The sequence below is a fragment of the Anopheles coustani genome, chromosome 2 (genome assembly GCF_943734705.1).
Source record: "Anopheles coustani chromosome 2, idAnoCousDA_361_x.2, whole genome shotgun sequence".
NCBI classification, from domain to species: Eukaryota; Metazoa; Arthropoda; class Insecta; order Diptera; family Culicidae; genus Anopheles; species Anopheles coustani.
In genome coordinates this window covers 43,635,070-43,655,840 of record NC_071289.1, presented here as the reverse complement: position 1 = coordinate 43,655,840, position 20,771 = coordinate 43,635,070, and the positions used below count along the sequence as shown (strand labels likewise).

At 41.4% G+C, this 20,771-nt stretch overlaps 1 protein-coding gene across 1 annotated transcript in view; it reads right to left on the bottom strand.

The window, feature by feature from the left end:
* The window catches only part of LOC131267110 (tyrosine-protein kinase Dnt-like), a 75,884-nt gene extending 57,548 nt beyond the window's left edge, over nt 1-18,336 (bottom strand). Inside the window, exon 1 of the mRNA XM_058269886.1 lies at nt 18,228-18,336. Within this exon, the coding sequence (XP_058125869.1) occupies nt 18,228-18,336 (109 nt within the window). The remainder of the gene's footprint in view (nt 1-18,227) is intronic.
* Between the last annotated feature and the right edge of the window lie 2,435 nt (nt 18,337-20,771).

The following is a 20,771-nucleotide window of genomic DNA, read 5'->3' as shown; positions in this document are numbered from 1 at the left end:
TAATAGTGAATGGTGGCGTCAGAGAATGATAAAGACTGGGAAAAAAGGCTGACAACGCGTAAAATGAGTCAAGAAAGAATATCAAGTGGATGGCATTTATTCCGACACCCAATTGAAGGTGCTCTACTTTTCCGTTCCCATCGATTTCTTCGTTTACGGACGAGACGCGGTTATCCTACGAACGAAACACAGATGGCTGTTTTCTTTTTTTTTTTTAAGGGTGGTTGAGAAAGCGGAAAATTCTTTCACACTTTTCCCATTGCGTCATGCCCTGACCCGGCCTAAGGATAAATAAAACCCGTTCCGGATAGGGAAAGATCTGCTGAGGGACAAGGATTAAGAAGACTGAAAATCGACAACAGAATGCCTGCATCTTGTGGAGTTTATAATAAATAGCGATTGTGTAGCGGGAGGTATGGAAAACGCAATTACCATAAACATATCTCACACTCGACGTTCAGTGGGAAAACTTTTTCCAACCATGAAAACCTTTCCCGTCCGCGAGGACCTAACATTAAGCGGAATGTAAAATAGCATTTTCCTGTAGTGAGCAACTCTATTGAGGTGCAATTTTTTAAAAAGCCCTTTAAAAATGCCTATTCAAATACGCTATGGCAAAGAATCCTGAGGTGTTGTGACTTGAGCCTTCGTTCGTTTTCCCAATTTTCAAACCGATAACGACAGTTTTGTCTGATCTTCAAAAATATAAACTGCACACCAGAAGCTTATCAATTTCTCACGAACAGTTACAGTTGTTGGCGTGTTATATCTGATCGAAACAAAGAACCATTTTAAGAGAGAAGAAGGTGATGAGGGATTGTTGATACATGCCATGAGATAAAACGGGATTTTCCTAATCCCTTCCTTGGGCCGGAGCAGAAATACAAACAAACATTGTTATAACCACCAACCCTTTTGGGTGCCAACGGGAGTCGTTCGCACAATTTTCATCGATATTCCCTTTAGCCGGACGAGTGTTATCCCTAGAGCTATCGAACTATTTTTATTGCTTGGTGAAGGTGTGTGATGATAAGCACCAAATTCTCTATTTTCCCTTTCGCCAGCATCAACTTCTCTCTAGTACCTTAACAAAGGCCTTAGTTTTTCCCATGCGAATATTTTCGCATAAAGCATAAACGTGAGGAAAGCGAAAGCAACGAGCTGCTGTTTCTCGAAAGTAGGCAATATTTTGAAGTGTACTTCGTTCTAAGCCTTTCGGAACAAGACATTTCCATTTCGGTGATAAATAGACCACTGACCCGTATCACAGTTGATGTTCTCTTTTTGTCGAAGAAAGTAACCAGTCAGACAGGAAAGTATCTCTTGCTATGTTCCGTTTGGTCAAGAAAGCTTGTCTATCGAGCGTTCCTTTGGATTTTCCAACCCAAAACCCGCGAGCCTCAAACTATGGTGGTTGTTATCGCCATAAAAAGAGGCCTATCGTTTCATCGTGCTGGATTAACGGAATGTTGGCACAATCTAGCCCAAAAAGTAGCAAGTAAAGCTAACTATCCGTGATTGTGTGGGAGAGGACGTTCTAAGTTTATTTCTTGAACTCGTCGCGACTCTTTACGAAGCAAGTGTCGTTCATTTTCCATCTTATGTGAAGATCACAGGAACTGTGTCTTGTCAAACTTGTCTTATAACACAGGAACTGTGTCTTGTCAAAAAGACCTCGACTACATCTTTTTTTTTTTTGTAGACCTTTGTAGATTTTTTAAGCTGCAAATTGTTTCATTCAATATAAAAAATCAACCGCAGAATGGAAATAGCACATGAGAAACACAACCGGAATGTGTGTAGTGTCACCAGAGGTTCGTGATTTATGAAGTACGAACGACGAGGGTATTCACGGTAAGGTAGAAAAACTCTTCCTAGAAAACTTTTTGAATACATTAAAAATGAAAAGAACTATGACTTTGGATGCAACCAATTTTCCGTTGGGTCTAGTAAGGAAAGATCCAACTTTCTCGAGCAAACTTAAAAACAGCATGAAGAAGATCCATCATCATTCCGTGGAAAAAAAAATCAATCTGCTTAACACTTCTCAATATTAGAGGAGACCGTGATTTCCAGAAAAGAATCAACAATAATAGATACGGAGAGAAAGGGAAGATTATTACTCTTAATGTTTCGAGTGTCTTTGGATTTATCACTCAACGACGACGATGCACTTTTTTCGGTGCGCGAGATTTAGATTTACTCGGATCCGGGGTAGTGAACTGTTTAGGATAGGGCTTGGAATGTCCCAAATTGCACCGAAACTGCATCAATCAGGTACAACGATGGGATTGTATCACTTCGCACCTCTCTTCCAATGATACTCCATTCCAGCTCTCCCCATGTTAGATTTGACAACTTCAATCTAAAAGTATACTTCAATCTAAAAGACCCTGACCCTGACTGATGGTGGAGTGGTTTGGCCATTGTTTGATGTGTTGATGGAGGATTGTGCCATTGCCACTGTTCTGTCAAATGCTATATTTTGGACGAACCAGAGGTCCAGAGAGTTAGAATTTAAGATGTGTTTTGTTGAAGGCCAACAAAACGGGTCAATAGTGTAGAAAAAGTTAGAAGTTCGAGATGTTTCCCTAAAAACCTTGGTTTGTACCTGGTCGAAAAGTATTTACGGTTTATTCTTACCAGGAAATTTGTTCGCCTAGTTTAGGCAAATTTCAACTGCGTATGCGCCGCAATAGAAAAAAGTAAAGTTTAGAGCAAACATATTGTGGAATATAGTGCGTGAAATCAGATGGTGGAAAAAATGTACAAAAGATTAGTGATAACGGCCGTCGACGACAGCCCGGCGCGTGCACTTTGACACCGAAGAGATCCTAGCGTTAGGAAGTATAGATGGTTCTGTTTTGAACTCGTCTGGCCTGAGGCGCCAGTCACATGCAACCCTGACTCTTCTGTCCGTCCACGTGTTTGCAATAGCGTCAGTGCATGAGACACAGTAACACCGTGTTTCACTTCGTTCAAATAGTATTTCGGAGGTCCCAGAAGAGGTCGGAGGAAAGGCACACGCACAAACAAGCTTCCCGGTCCCCGGACGGAACCCACTCTAAAGCTGTAAAAAGGACTCGGTCTAGTGAAAATCTTTCGTTGACTGTCGACGCACTGGCGCGGCTTCATGGAGTGTCGCCAACAAGGAAAAACGAGTCAAAGAGCAGGAAATAATACCAACGAACAAAAAATTGACCGACAAAAACTAAAAAGCTTTTTGTGTCCTTCGTCCTATATCAAACTATCGATAGAGGGAAAGAGAAAGCAGCAAGAACTAGAAGGAAGATAAATGAAAACAAAAAGCCTGTACAAGGCCTATTTTTCAGCCACGGTCAGTCATTCATCGGATACTCCTACATAGCGAAAGGAAAAAGCAATTGGCAGCCGATAAGGCCAACGCAAAAGGACTGTAGACTTGATAAAAAGAGGAGCGGGGAAAAACCCTGCCTGTCAGAGGCGAGTACGAACCGTATACTCCAACACTAATCATCTGCAATCTCAATTAATGACTCGAGGAATGGTCCTGGACTTTCGCTTCAGGGTAACTCCAGCAGTTGTAGCGTGCAGGAAAAAAACACGAATCTCGACTCGAATGAAAATATTTTTGTGTGAAATAATGGACAAAATGCCGAAGCAAAACGAGAGAAACGGGAAAACTCGATCCATTGGCTGGATCAGAAATTTTTTGCAACGCACAGTTTCATCCGCAAAAGCTCACAAAAACTACTTTCTTTTCGTTGTTTGGGTTTACGGACGGCATAACACGGTGATAAGCTTCACGAAAATAATCACTTCGAGCGAAATACATAAACCATTGAAGTATTACAAGCCAGCACTATTTCGATTTTGCGCTTGTCATTTACATAGATTGGACAAATGGAATCCTCAAGGCGTGAATGGTATCCATGAGAAATTAAAAGCACAGCAAAAAAAAACAAAAAAGAAATAAACGCCCCTAGGAACCCGACAGCATTATTGTATGAATGTACCGAACAAAAACATCTTCCTGCATAAGAAGCATAAGAAAAATTTGATCTATATGAAACACAATCGATATGCACTCGATTTCGGTAAGGTTTTTCAGCAAAACCTATTTCGAAACTATTTTGAAGTAGAATTTAAATAAATGGCTGTGAAGGAAAATGCATGTTGGGTAAAAATGGATAATATCACATATAAGCCATTTATGTAACACTGCATGAACTAATATGATGAATTAATCAAATTTTGAATAATAAAGTTCAACTATTAGTTGTCAAGTTCATATTGGTCGTTAACACCGATTCACTCTTCGTGCAAAATGTTACTAAGAAGAGAGATTTTTGGCAAATTACGGTACTTAAAAATTTTGCTACAAATTTAACCCTTCCACCGATTGGTAAATCAAATAACTTTAGTTAAAGAGATAGTGTTGTCGTATAGTTTTCTTTCAAAAATACTTTTTGATTGAGGGTTTTAATTTGCCCGAACCGAGTTCACTCCACGAAGGGAACAATCATGGCAGTGGCGAACACGCCAAATTGGCGTTCTGCCAAAGAGAGATGAAAAGCTATGGAGTAAAAAAGAAGGGAAGAGTAATCCATCCATATACACAACGAGGCTTGACGGGGTTTTTATTACACTGGAGGAGCGCCCAAAGCGTTCTTCTCTTATCCGTCGTCATTTGCCAACAGCAATTTCGCGGTTCGTTTGCTCGAAAGATCCGGTACTCACGCGCCCGTCTGTGTGTGTTTTATAAAACACACAAAATAATCACCAGCTAATTACATACGCGGCGGAAGGAAGACAAAAGGGGGAGAAGGCTGCTTCGAGGACCACCTTTCCACGGGATACAACACCAAAGGGACAAATCGAAGGCGAGGATGGGTCGTTTAGGGCAACAAAAGTAGGGTTGAAAGGTAAAATACGAGGTAAAATACTCGTACGACAAGAAACGTTGCGCCTACAATCAAGATGTAGTTTTCTTTTGTCAGAAAAATTCGCCTCGCCTTGTTAAGGAAAAATGAATGGAATAAAAATCAACCCCAAGCGCGGAGCGGGTCGAGTTTTACGACCGTGTGCGACCAGATGAACGAATCTCCACAAACTGCCGTTTTGTCCATAAGGCAGAACCCCGCAAGGAACGTTCGTCTCGGGAACATCTTGGGTCCATGTTCATTTAAAGAATTTTCCTCTTCGCCCTGTTCCAAAAACCAAACACAAATGGTTTACTACTGCACAACCGATGTTAAGGTTATATGCCACAAGACAGGGAACCCCGAGCTTATAGCAGTTTTTTAATTCAGATCGTTTTCTGCCTCCCTGATTGCACGCTAATTCTACCATTGCTTTTCTTTTTCGAAGGGCGTTGATCATCAGTAAATTTTCATCATCAAAACAGAACGAGACATTTAAATTTCCGCTGCAGCTGTAACGAGCAAAAGATTGGCAAGAAACAAGCGGTATTTATTGGTTCTGCAATCATTTTTTAGTGAAAGAGAAATTCAACGACCAACATCAATAGATAAATCCCTATGGAGTTTATTTATGTTGTGTCAAAAATTGAGCATTAGCAAAAGTATCCGTTACACAATCCAAATATGACGGAGGCGTAAGCCATGAACACTCTTCTATGGCTTCACCTGACCATAAGACCAACGCAAGAATCTCTATTCTGCTGAAACTGCTCCTCATAAGCCCTTGGTCATTCGTAGCTGTTAAGTAAAAGTTTTACTCCTCATCAGATGCATGGTATGTAACCACAGAAATGGCTTCGCACAGGCTAATCCACTCAAACACACACTTTCTGGCAGGTCGTCACACAATCGTTGGTCATTTAATCCCCAGAAGTTCCTCTTGTCTCACCAACGTTTAGTGGGGACGAGGAAGCATTCTGCACAACCTCTTTCCAACCTCCCAACCGACTTCGTTGTCCTCGGAACGCGAAAGCGAATGAACACAAGGTGTGGCATTGCACACCTGAACGGTAATCTACACCGTGCTGGCGAGGTCAACACTCGGCTCTGTCGAGTGCCGTGTTCAACTGCAATACGGTACTCCACCGCCCATGAAGAGAAGCCTCCTTTCGATCGAGGAAAACTCGGACCGAGTTGGTGAGATGAGACCAGAATAAATATGGGATCATGTAATAAAAATGGTACCATTATGTTACTGCACTTATTAGATCCGTGCATGTGTCTTTCCGTTTGTCTATCCGTCTGGCAGGGATCTCTACACGTAGAAACAAACGCTCGAATGTAGGAGTGAGCGAGAACCTAGTGGGACGACATCGATGTCGAAAACTGCATCACGCACAACTGCATATCATGACTCCGGCCTTCCGCATGTTTGATGATTTCTTCTTTCCCTCGCCACTCGATTCGCTCAAGCGCCATCAACAACTCCTTTGTGACAAACAAGTCTCGCCAGTTATTCCGTGCAGTTCGGCTAATCATCGATGACTTCCTTTTCCGGAGTTCAATAATTTTTGCTTCTGTTTTCCCCCACACGCTCAAGTAGGATTTTATTGAGCTTTTCCTGTGCGTTCCTCCCCCGTGGGATGGCTTTCGTCGGCAAAGAGTTGACCGAGGCGTAAGGTTAAAAATCTAGCGGAAATCACTATAATACATAAATAGCATTAGTTGTTCGGCTATGTTATTCCGAAGAATAATAATAAGAAGAAAAACTGTTTTCCAGTGATAGGGGGATAAAAATGGAAATGCAGTTAAACTTTGTCGCTCAACACTGTACCAGTACTTGTAGTCTCTTTGTTTTTCATTAGCCGGTAGTTACGAGTTGTTTCTATTGCAAAAGTGTCTGCTACAACTCATTTGCGCTTCTAAGAGAAATGAATGTACAAGAAGGGGGAAAGCAATATACCACGCCACGTATCCTATCGGTGTCATATGTAAAAGTGCACATTCCTCCCCTATGGAGTTTGACCAGCGAAAGGAAACCAACCAGCTTCCACAGCAAGAGTAAACAACAGACGGTGCATGGTCCTAGCATCACTCATTTATTAATTTCGCTTTTTTATTGCCCAACATGTCGGTACACACAAATTGCATCAGTGCAACCGACGCATGCAACGACCACGACAGGGTGCAGTCATGCAACGGCCACTCTACCATCCCTCTCCTGCCATGGCTAATTAACTTCAACGATGCTCGACTGAGTTCCGTCGATGATAATCCGGTTGTGGCGCACCCGATCGAGCGATAAATTTATTTTTCTAGCCAGCAGCAACACCGACCGGTTCGATTTTTGCCCGACAGGATAAATTGAGATTGCCTCACCGAAGGTGGGAAGGATCAGTTAGCTCTGATTATGCTAATGAATTGTTTATGCTCAGCGATGGCGAAACTGGAGGACTAAAAACTAGCTAATAGGATGTTTATCATTACGATAATTCGATCTGTAGAGGTTGATAAACTTATTTATGACCGTAAAGCAGGAGAATAAAAGCAAAACGCAGGTACACCCTTTACCTACAAGTTGAAGTACATACGGACTACATAAACATATTGAATCATGTATGAATTTCTGCATTAAAATGGTAAGTTCCTCTTCCAAACGACACGCACACATACCTGCAATGAAAAGTTAAAACAAAAATCAATAAGTATTGATAAATTTGCATTTTGTCTACGAATCTGGTGAACAAAATATTAAATACATATCATAAGTATTTCTATGGGGGTCCGCGACAGCCGAGCGGTAGCGCCGGTTAGAACATCGGCCCATGAGCGCCGGGGCTCACCACCTCGACGGCGTGGGTTCGAATCCCAACCGAGACCGGACCCTCTCCTGTACGAGAGGACTGACTATCCACGTACAACAGGGAAACAAGTCTCGTAAGCCCTTAACGGGCAGGCATGACCAAGAGGTCGTTACGCCAAGAAGAAGAAGAAGAAGTATTTCTATGAACAAGATTTTAGAAACGAAAAAACAAGCATTAATTTTTAATTTAATATCCTAAAAAACCCAGAAACACGAATCTCAGAATTCGTTCCCTCAACAACATGTAGCTTCATATCAGCCTCGTTGAATAATGATTATTTTTTCACCCTCTGGTATTACGCACGTCTTTCGGTCATAGTAACACTGTTCGGAGAGAGGCCTTGGCTCAAGAAGACGTGAGCCATTTAAAAAAATAGATTCAAATATTTAACCCATTTTTCCATATGAGATTTCCTCACAAGACATGCGTAAAACGTGTATCGAATTTCTATAGAGGAAGAGATATGAGAGTATGTTTTCGCTTCGTATGCACCGTACCACGTTTCAGTGTGGCCTCTTGTTTTTGGAAGGAGTTGTTGAAGTACCGCTTTGATTCAAATGATTTAACGAGTAGTTGGCTTTGTTTGCAAGGAAAAGTGAGGAAAAACACATGATTGCCAGCTCAGATGACGCAAATCTGCCGGTCTGCCCTGTATAGCACCACCATCCAATGAAAATGATTGCTAATCTCTTTGGGACAACGTCGCCAACGTGCAAGAAAATAACAATTTTCCCACCAGGAATTCAAACACGGACAGACCTGTGACTGGGTTACCGCAGATCAAATTTGGAACGCATAGTATTACCCAATGGCATTTTCGGTCGTATCTTTCTTTCATAACTACGAGCAGCATAATTTTCCCAAGAGCATCTTCCTATTTTTCCAACACAACATGTCACCGCCCCCGCTCAACATGATTTCAGTAAATCGCAGCGAAACACAACGCTGACACTTTCTTCGGAGTACGTTTCTCTACTTGGTTCTTCGAGATCAAGGGGTTGGTGAAAAAGATTTTTATAAATTTCTTTGATTATTCAGCGAGTTCATCGATCAATCGACTCTGCCAATATCCAACACCAAGAGTGTCGCTCAAGTGCCATGGATCTCACCTCTTCGTGAAACACGCTTGCAGCGAATAGAAAATAAATTAATGGCACTAAAAGCATTGCGCAATACCGTGGTCGTCAGTGTTCTGAAGTTTAGATAACGCTTGAACGATGGTTTTAGCACCTCGTTTCATCTAGAAAAGGGGAGCAAACAGCATCCAAATTAGGTTAGAGATTCGCATTTTAGGTACTCTAGATATAGACGCCGGAAGTAGCTCAGCAAAGAAATGCATCAGATGTTGGTTGGTGGGGGAAGCAAATATAGTGCTGGGATGAAATTTTGCACTAAGTATTTGCATCGTGTTGGCGCATTTACATCCGTAGAGACTATGATTGAGAAGAAAATTGCTATCTCAATAGCTTGAGTTAGCTCTTGCTTCTCAACAATAGCTACCCGCTACAAGAACACCTACAAAGTATTACCAATCAGTTGTGTTGCCGTTTCAAGCTGATAACTTCCAGTTTCTCCGATCCAACAACGCAAAGCGTAGGTTCTTACATATACAGACAGACGCCGGACACCCTTCATGTCAGCGGAAATGGGTGAAAAATAGCGAATAATTGAATCAAATATATGCTTCCTTTTTTACTCTGGTGTATTTTCCCTCGCCAGGGTCGCACTGATGACGTCGAGCTCGTCAATAATCGCTGGGAAATCCTCGTCAATGTAGTTCTTCGTCCTCACAACGTTTGATACCATATCCTTCGTCTTTGGTATTTCCGTCCATATCGATGGGAAGGAGGAGGAATCTGTTTGACGTATCCTGTAACTCGGGCCAATCACGTTACCGCTGGATGAAACCACTCCACAAGGCTCCACCATCTCTCGTCCTTCCCTTTGATGCTACTAAGCAACGCACAGAATTCTTGTTCGCGGAGATTGATGGCGCAAAATGTAGCTACTTTATCCTTCTAAGCAGAAGACGCGGCGCACACGGTACGGTTTGTGATAAGATGCAGGTACCTTCAATAGTACAGGTTGTAGAAAAATGCAATGGCCGCTGGTTGATGCTTTGTGAAACGGAATGTGCTTTGTTGACGATACACACGCCAAATGCCGTAAAATGATATTGGCTTTTACTTTCATGATCTTTCATCGCGGTCCTGTTGTGAGATGAAATTCCTTCTGCAACCTCTTTCTACTGAGTAAACTTACTTTTTTAATGGTGCGTTTAAACAAAAATTCTAATCAAACTTTAATGTGAGAATTTGATCCACCGGTAGCGAAGCAATTTTCACACCTTTCTATTTTAACGGAAGTTTGCTCCGCGCTTCATTCGAATTGTTTCGGATGTTTTCGGAACAACAACAAAAAATTATGTCCATCTAAAATAAGTTCATACCGTTTTTTAGTTGAGTTTTTCGATGATCGAAGGATCGTAATTTATAATTAATTTTATAATGCTGATCGTAAAAAAGCTTACTGCATTAAAATACTGAAGTGTATAAAACACCATACGCAACAAAACAGCAAGTTGATCAAGCGTAAAACAAACAGAATAAAAATAGCCCAAGCCATTTAACAATTAAATGAAAACCCATGCATCAAAACCGGACGTCAACCAAAGGCAGCGAGGCACCGAGGTGTTTACTCAACGATAGCAACAAAATAATTTCAATTTAAACCGAGCAAGAAAAAAGGGCGATCCTCGTGAATGCTTCCTTGGGATGATCATGTGCGGGACGTTGGGGGTTCGTTTGAAAAAGAAACCGTCCTAGAATAATAAACGTTCGCTTTTATATACGAAAGGTACCCGCACCCACTTCGAGAAACAGACTTAAACCCGAAAATGGGGTTTTGATACGAGCCTACTCCTCGGAAATCAATTTCTTGTCCTTTTCCTATGGGTTCAATGTTCGAGATGGAACGTAGCTTTTAGTTTTTTCCTTCGCTGACTGTGCAACCGACCTCGTGACTCGTTGAGACGCAAATGCAAAACAATTAAAAACAATAAATATTTAATTTATGACTTCGTTATTACATTTTCGAACCCGGCAGGCAGACGGGGGGACGTCCTCTTCCCTTCGCAGACCTCGCGATCCCAGTAAAGAAATACAATCATCATCGAGGGTTGGGCAGCCACAAATTTTTCATGGATTTTCTCCCACTTTTGCCCCGGGAAATCCTTTGCACACAAAGCATGCAAGAAAAAGTTCAACTAAACTATGGAATAGTTAAATTAGATTGTTCCTTTCTTTCATCGAACCGCCCAAAAGGAGCACATCTGTCCCTGAAACTGATCTGAATCATAAAATCGCACTGATCAACATGGTTTATGCTCAGTTACCAAAAACGAAACTCCGTGAGCCATTAAAATTCAGTGGAAATAAAAATTGGAGTAATCTACACAGAAAAGGTCAGCAAGGTTTACGCCCGGCCCTAGTCCCGATGATTTTCATGGTGGTGTGGAGTGGACACAGGGATGATTTACGGCTCAGGCGGGGTTTCGGTTGTTTTCGGTTAAGGCGAAAGGTTTGACAACACTGATGAGGTTTGTATATTCGAAAGGATTGTTTTAGCATCAGGGATTTTTCCTACTTCGGAACCAAAAATTCCGTTTGAGAAAAATTCCGAACTCCGCTGGTGGTGACGTATCTCCGAACTCCGCTGGTGGCGAATAATAAAAAAGGAACGAATGGGAACAAAATAATACAACAGAATAGTCAAACCAACCACGGGAATGATAAAGGTCCGGGGGATACAAAATTTGAACCCATAAATTCAATACCCAAACCAACAGCCAGCCACTAACCCTTACCGCACTAGGAATGAATTTAATTTTTTGCCAGAAAAGATGATCTACCCTCATATTGCGTCATTATTCAACGGAGTTCAAACTATTGATGAAGAAACCAAAAAGAAGTAGATCAAACATACATATAACAATTGAATAATATCAAATTCTTTAACGTAAATTTTGCTTTGAGGACACTCATGTATATTGTTGTTAAAATAAAGTTAAAGAACTCTCCAATTCTTATAGCTTTATAGCTGTACTTGCATTGTGGATGCGGTTGTGGATTGACTTTCATAACATTGAATTAATTCATATTTTCCAAAACCAAACATAGTATGTTTTTATCATTACTGTTGAATGTCCTTATACAAGTAATGCAAAATAAAAGACAGTGTCTATAAAATTTATTTTCTAAACAAGCTGCACTCGCCATAGCAAATGACGTTGACAGACAAGTGCAAAATTGCTATCGTCCACCCGTGAATCATCTTCCATTCATCTTCCAGCACCTAAGAATAGACAATTCATGTACTTTTCTTTCCAATAACCTCATCAGGTGGCCTAAGAAAAAGAAATACGTGAACAAGAAAGGACAGACTTAAAATAATCTACACGATCACGTGGATAATGCATCCACAATCCCGGTGTACAAGAATAACATCAGAATGCAGTTGAATCAAGAAACGTGAGAATGTCGTTCATTGCTGAGCGCGCTCCACCACCGTAAACTCGTAAAGGAAACATTAAAAACATTAACTTCATTCCAATACCGAACAGTGAACACTCGCCGAAGAAAACAGAATAGTAACAAAGATTGGAAAATCCATGCAACGCAGAGGCTGACGGAAGGAAACTGGACAAACATACCCGGGCTACGTATTCCTCGGTTTTTATTTACTTTTTGTTAACACATGTGGATGCATGCACCGCGCACAGAAGATTGTTCCTCTTACACACGCCCCACGGTCCAATTTGCTATTGCATGTTTGGTTTACTGGTTCTGGCCTAAACAAAGATATAATCATATCCAATCGCGTAGCTCCTGTTCGAATGTTGCAACTAACAGTCATATCTATTTGTTTCAACTGGCATCTTTGACAAGTTTCTCTGTAGACCTAAACCAACAGAAACGGCCAATCGTCATATCAACGTTTTCAAAACTGCATCATCGTTAGGAAGGTAGATGTATGGATGATATACGTATCAACTAGAAACTTTATCGCAGAGAACACCGGAGTTTCATATCGTGGACATATGATTCAACTTCATTAACCACTTGACAAAACAATAATTAAAACGGTGTACAGCATCAAAACGCATCAACCCTCTACAGTTGAATATCCCGCAGGGCGCTCTGAGACACATAGTTTTAGCTGTCCTTATGAGGTTAGGAGACTTTTTGGTACCATTCTTACATCAACACTATCAGTCCTTAAGATTTGGGCTTAAGGGTAAGGCTTCGGCACAAAAACCATACTTCTCTAGCGGTAGCCGGCAATAAACAGTTAGGACAGACGGTCGATCATCCCAAAAATTGGTCCCTACGAAGTTTCGAGCCCTCCGACGGTTCGTCGCTGGGGATGACTCCAGACATCGGGAGACCAAACAATACACGAAAAAAGCAAACTCTTTCTCCTCTGGGTATCCCAAATCAACACATTTGGACCGGGGGCTCGGCACGCCTGTCCGGCATGTTGGTTTTGGGCAATATTTTTTTCTGGTTATAATAGCCCCAAGACGGTGGAAACGATTCCCCATCGGTGATGCTTATTCTCCTCCAATAAGAAGTCGTGATGTATTGGAAACGGATATTTCGTTTCGTTTCAACCGTCATGTTTAGATGGAAGGCTCGCGTGACCACAGTTGTGTGTGACTGTAGTGTGCCAGACTAAACTGGCATATGCCCCGCATCGACGGGACCTATACCGTGGAGGAGAGTGTGGTAAGAATTTACGGTTATTTGTACAACACCATACGCCTTCCTCTGAGAAAAAAAACATGTCAAAGTATTTCATTCCTCATTCCTTTCGATGTCAGTAAAATGACTACCTTCTCCATGTTGTTTTTTTCTGGGGGCCAGCAAATGCAATAGCAATAAAGCTGCGGATAGACGGATGCAATATTTCACTGCAATGAAATAAAATTTGACATTCCTACCAAAAATGACAGTGAAAGCAATATTTCGATGCTTAACCTCCCCGTTTGGATCTTTGCAATGTTGCAATGAAATACGCATAGAAATATTGCAATGACTGTCATTTTGGGTATAAATGTCAAATTTTATTTCATTGCATTGAAATATTGCATCCGTCTATCCGCAGCTTAAGGTTTGATCCATCATCGGATATAAATGGTAATAATAAGTGTTGAAATATTACACCACAGAAATAACATCTTGAGAGCTGCTAGACGGTGTCATTGTTCTTTGTCTTTTGTTTCCATCGAAAATAAATGGAATGCTCAACATAACTTCATATTATTTTTTTTTTCCAACATGGATCTCGTAGCAAGTTCCTTCCATTAAAAGCATGACCTAGACATATCCATCACAATTAACAGTTGGTTGTTTTGCTGAATTACAAGATCGTCTTTAGAAACAGAGTGTCTCTCTGAAGCTGTTTAGAAATTCCAACCACGTACTTGAAGTACACGGCCAAAACATATGTGTAAGCGGCCAGATACTCTATAGTACAATCTCTATAATAGGTCATATACATGTAAGTCAGAAGTTGAAATACGCCGTGCCGCTGTATCTGTACTGCTGTACGAATAGAGGTGCGCGTAAGAGGAGTAATGAACTGGATTATTAGCGATCGGAACTAGCCGAACCCTAAGAGGATTTGCGTATATAAGGAGTGGATTGAGAAATAAACGGCAGTTCTGAGTTCGGGCTGCGACTAGAAAGCAAGCGGAAGTTTTTGTGTCTACTCTTTCTACACTTTTATACTTTACATACATTCTCCGCTCTGCGGCGCAAAAAAAGACAAAGGATCCACGTCGTCGTTGTATTAATAGTCCACCACACGACGGAGGAACACACGCAATCGAGATCTTTTCTCCTCTCTGATCGTCGCTCATTGATGTCAAGTTTTGACCAAAAAGGGTTTATCGTGCCCGGTTGCCCTTCGCGTATGGTATGGTCAGACCACATTTCTCGGCCATTAACAATGAGTAAAACAAGCAATTGTCCCGGTCAAGTCCCACCGGATCGATCGATCTGTAACGAATTGAATTAATAATGTGTCGCTGCTGCCTTTCGTCATGTTTTCGTAAAACATGGCAAGACTCGGCTGCCGTTCTTAAACAGGCCAGACGGTTGAGTTGTTGGACTTGCTCGAAACTCTTGGGAACAGAATAAAATACCAAATAAACTTTGTTATAAAAAGAAATATGCGCAAATCAATCGCGCCAGGCAACTGTACGTCTTCTCCGCTCGTCTCTGAAAGACACAAGAAACGGCTCTCCAGCTTCTGAAGATGCTTTATTTTACCTAAGGAAGAGAAAACACCAACATGAACACACCAAAAAGGGAAGTTTATGAAAAGACGGTGGCAATACACAGGCGTTGTGCACGCATTCTTAATTATTCCTGCGACAAACCATTCGCACCGTGATCGATCATTCGCAATCGGCACGATCATCGTTCGGCAGGTCCTCGCTATGGTTGGCATCTCCAAAATGTCGTCGACACTTCTTCTGTCGTCGCGCCGACATTGGTCAGCATACATTGATTTTTTTCAGCATCTATCCTTCGGAGCACGCAAAGAACGTATCGAGACGGGTTTCGGTGAAGATGGCGACGTTGAATTCGTCAGATTTGTCCTTTTCTTACGACACCTTTTCTCGTTTCGCTAAAAATTGTTCTACGGTCCAAAAGATAGCAAAAGTTTTGATATTATTTTCCAAGGTCAACCGTTGAATGTAACTTTTTCTTTTCCTTATTTTATCATTTCAAAATCACTGGATACTGTACGCTCGATATAGGAAAGATTTCTTTCGTACGTAGGCCCAATCATTACACACCACAGTCTGGGTATTCTCGCGTGTGTGAGAGAGCTAGAGAGACCAAAGATGTAGCCACGAAGTCAAATGCCGAAATCATCACATGCTACGGTTTTTTTTCCACTTTGGCTTCACGATGCCCACGGAATTTCGGAATGTCAAATATGGCTGTTGGGTGGACGCGCAAATTAAAATTCATACTACGAAGTGCTGCATTTTTCGAATTCAATTCTGATAGTCCTACGACGAGTTAAGTTAAGTTAAGTGCCACGTGAGGGGAAGTGGGAGTGTGGTGGTGATGAGCAAGTAATGGACAAGAAAGTATCAAACGGTAGAGACGTTCCAATTTTATTGCTTTTCTGACAGTTCAAAGAAGCGATAGTGACCACAAGGCTGGTATAATCGATTGCAGCTGAATGTTTGGGCTTTCAGCCGTAACGTAAAAGAAACTAAAAAATAATATGGCACGCTCTGATCATTGCATTCGAACATGTGAGATAAGATTTGCTTAGCACAGCTGAAGGCGAGGGAAATTGGTACTTCCTCCTATCTCATAAAAGTTTGATTTTTTGAGCATTAATCTTCTTCACATTTATTTCCATCGTCCTAAGCCCGACTAATGAACTGTTTGGGTGGTGTGAAATACGTTGCTCATGTCTTTTAGGCGCCTTGAAATAAAACACCAGCCTTATCTTACGGGCCAGAGTTCACAAGCTACTGCTTGATTTGTGATATTTCGAGTGGCACATGTCAAACAACACACTAACGATCTTAGACAATGAAATGACATGAATCAATAGCAGTTTACATTCATACTAACAAATATTAGTTTGCTTTGGAAGGAAGAAAGAGCAATCAATTCTCCTTTAAACAACGTAAATCTTAACGTGCTTTGTCCGATTCATTCCAAACAAACTGACTGACCACTGTGTTTAGACATACAAACTGAAGTATTAGCGATCGAAGAAATAAAAATGAGTGGGAAGGAATGTTATTGATGGTTCTGCTTACGGTTTTGGCATGTTTTCATAAAACAGATTTGCGACGGGTTTGTGATGACAATATGAACCCATCGTTACTTCCTCCCAGGATTTAATAAAGGTGAAAAGAAAAAACGCATGAAGTTGACTAGATGGATAAAGTTCACTAGAGGAACAGGAGAAAGGTGATTTGGTTACCGGTCCTTCGGTGAAAATAGAGGAAAAAAGGACACATTATTTGCCTCAAAACCCAGGTCATACGGAAGGGCTATCAGTGACGCAGTGATAATCATCGGAACCGCCCTCAGGTCCACGAGGAAACACAGGACACGAAAACGAAGGTGAAAAAGCTATGGAGAGACGGTCAGGTCAACATTGAACCTGTCATCCTATGGGTTCTTTCTGTTCGATTGGGTTTTCTAGAGGGTTACCATAACAGTCCAGGTACTTGGTGCGTGAAGGGGGAAACAAGGAAACTCGTAACTTGGCCAAGATAAACTTCAGGTAAGCGGAAACCGAAGATGGCAACGGAGTGGAAAGGAAGGCGGTGAAACCCACATAGATGAAAATGTCTTTAATTGATTTATAACACGTAGCCCAGAAAAATGATACGGGTTTACGTGTTCTACCATAATACTTCCTACACCTTTATCCTCCTCCTGACAGCCCCCGTTATCCCACCCGCCAAGATCTATAACCCAGACAGAGAAGGAAGGAAAAGGTGAGTAGGTTCGCCATCCAAATTGAAGACTCTACAGGGTTTCCAACAGAAAAGATTGGAGGATTTTTGTCCTGGGTGATTGAAGCGAGTAGATAGAGAAACCCAAGCCGAGCGGGTTAATACACCTCCTGGTGGTTTCTCGATATTTGTTTAAACCAATCCTCTTTCCATGTGTCAGCTTCGGATTTTCATGGTCTATTGTCGCCTTACTTTTTTTAAAACCCAACTTCACTGTTCATCGCCAATGACGCCTAAACGAACGAACGGTCTTGGTTGCGACGAAAAAAGACGTATTGAAGGACTGGTGACGGGAGGAATAGATTCATTAGGAAAATATCCTGGTTTCGAGTTGATGAATAGAACTGAGTCCAAGAATGAATGGGAAGATCCGGAAAAGCAAGAGGAACCGCGCGCTGAAGAGTGGTTTCTAATCAGCGTGGAGAAAAGGATGATGATTAGCATCGAATAAACGCGTCGTCATCGTTGAACAGAACCAAAACCAGCATTTGAGCCGAAACCAAATCGGAAGCTGCTTGTCTTTTCACCACTGGGAAGGTAAGAAGGCAGGTCCTTTTCCCAAATGTTTTCTTGTTTACACAACAAACAATTCGTTTTCGATAAAAGTTTCTTTTTATAGCTGCTTCGTTGTTATTCTTCGCAGCAATGGTACTATTCTGTCTTGTTTTTTTTTAAAATTTATTTTTACAATTTACTAACAAAATACCGCCCTCTAGTAAAAACCTAACAGGCAAACTTAATGGTAAACTTTAAATTGTACACATTGCCGATTGTTTTAACTGCTCATGTAGTAAAATAACTTGAAGCGTATGTTAGCGAGAAGGTTTTACAATGCAATTCCATCCTTATCCGACACATGAACTCCGATTAGCCGTGGATGGGTGGAAAAACTATTACCTAGTAATCTCTGGACTTCGACCTCGTTGAGGTACAGATTTAGATGAGCCCAACCGGATGCCACCAGCAGGGACAGCAGTAATACAACGTAAACACATAAATTCGTCATTCTGCCGTGGGGGTTTAAACTCTTCTTTCTGTTCTGCTGCGCACCCAATTGCTGCCTCAGTTGTCTTCGTCGTCAGCACACTTTTCAACTTCTTTCCTTTCCGTTTTGGATATTGTTGCGTTTTTTTCTCCGGTGTTTTGTTTTCCGCTATCCTTCACTTCCCTAATGATTCGCGATATGCTTTGTTTTCGGTTCACGGATTGCTTTAGGTTATTCTTGGTTTCACTTGGTTTTCTTGCTTCATTTTTCCACTACCTTCTTTTTCCGCACTACTTCTGCGCTGTGTTGCACACCCGGATTCGTACGGTACTTAACACTTCATCACACTTTTTATGTTTTACCTCTGGACGCGCAAATACACGCACAACAGGAAATACGCCCGGAAGCCCTTTGCGTTAACGAAACTTTCTGCGTGCTAGCGATATGACGAATGCCTTACACGTAATACATAAGAACGGAAGGGAAACTGCCAGACTCAACAAATCAATTTATCGATAGACAACACTTTAGGCAACGCAGATTGACGACGGACGATTTTCTGATTTCTGACGCCAACTAGAACCACAGCAAATTGAACTGATTTGGATCTTCCTAGTAATAGGAAGGTTAGATACTTCACTTCACTTCACAAACACCCGTCCAGATTTTTTTCTGGAAATTGATACAATACCTAATGCATGTTATTCTTGCAATGTAAACAACACTTCATTATTTTGATTTCACTTTGGCACTTTCCACACATTTCCACTCCATATTTGCTGCTATGATTTCACACATTTGATTATATCAAACCGTGTTGAAAACACAATCGAATGACAAATGATTTTCACTCAATGCCAAACCTTTTTCCACTATTAACTGCAAATCTGCAGCAGATAATTGCCGGTTGCGAGTTGCGCTCGAATAGAACAAGATGCACTTCATGAACGGTCGGCAGCGAAAACACCACACTTTGCGTCAAAGCGGATCAAAACACGTTGCATTGCGCGCACCACGGAGAATATCACACCTTCTCATACGACGGACGAAAGTAAACTGATCCGTGCATGTGCGTTCAGCATCACGCGACCCATCCGCAGGAGAGAGATGGAGAAGGTCTCGTGTCGCATTTTCGAAAATACGTGCTTCGGGAAACATCGGGCGATGTTTTCGCGTGCCGGCCGGCTCGCTTCGTTTGTTTTTGTTTTCTATGTTTTATAAATGCTGTCAGTTGCTGTGGCGCGGGATGGAAGCATGCTTTTATAAATTAAGTGCAAGCATGAAACTGCAGTTTGTATCTTTGGAGGTTTGTTTAAGTAGCATAAACGTAGTATAATCCAGAATTTATTAAATGTGCAAAAGAATTGCTTTTGATAATATAATGAATTGTCTGCAAACTAAGTTTATCAACATTATTTTTATGAGAAACCCATTCCGATAAATTAAAATCGAGATTTATTGTGACAACTGACTGATTCTGCTGGTTCATTTATAACGTTTTTATTCCCCGACAGTGATTGTTTTGAGAATGTCACTGATTGAAGAATAAAACTAATTGTTACTATGGTTTTATTCCCATACGTTGATTATTTCTCGAATAGCATGAAATAAATAACAACAGAAGCTTGTTATAATCAATGTTTCACTTGTATTTTATTTGAAATCGTTGAACGTTTCACGTTGTGTTGGAAAAAAATTTCCTCGTATACATTTTAAGTTGAAGGAAAAATGAATGAACTTTTATTACCCTACATCGTGCATTGAATGCAACACATGGCCTCTTCTTGGTTCTATTAACATCCATGCTAGTGAAAGTGTGTTTAATGCAATTTTTAATCTGTAGAGTATTGCTTGAGAGAGTCCCACTCATTTGATCCATCACTATTCGCCTAACATTACCCATCCTTCAAGAAATCCAGGCAAAGGCAAGGAAGGTTTTGTGGCGATGCTTTCCGCCACCTTTTACACGGCGTTAGTACTTATTGTTGTTTCTCTTTACTAGTTTAGTGCCCGTGAAATCTCGCAGAAAATTCCAGGTACCAAAAGAAACGATATTTGGTTAAAAGCGTTTCCTCCTCTGCGTTGCTTACGTCGCGCAAAATTTACACGCGTAACAAATGGACATCCATTACCGCCGAACAAAGCGCGATTTTCCTCCCTTTCCTCGACTGCCGCTTTGGTCGTAGAAAACATATTTCCCGGCTCTTATAGGACACTTACGATTTTTCTCATAGAATGCGGGACGAGGCATCTCTGCGCAAAGTTATTTAAGCATATTTTTCTCTATTCCAGCAACTCGGTTTTTTTGGTGTTTTTTGGCTCCCAGGTGTTACGCGCTTCCCCCCGGCCGGTAGACCACCAACATCGCGTCAAGCATAAACATGAATTTGATGATTGATAAACCCGGCGGCCGGCTACCGGCGACGAACGGCGCGTGCTTCCCGCTTATGGAAATG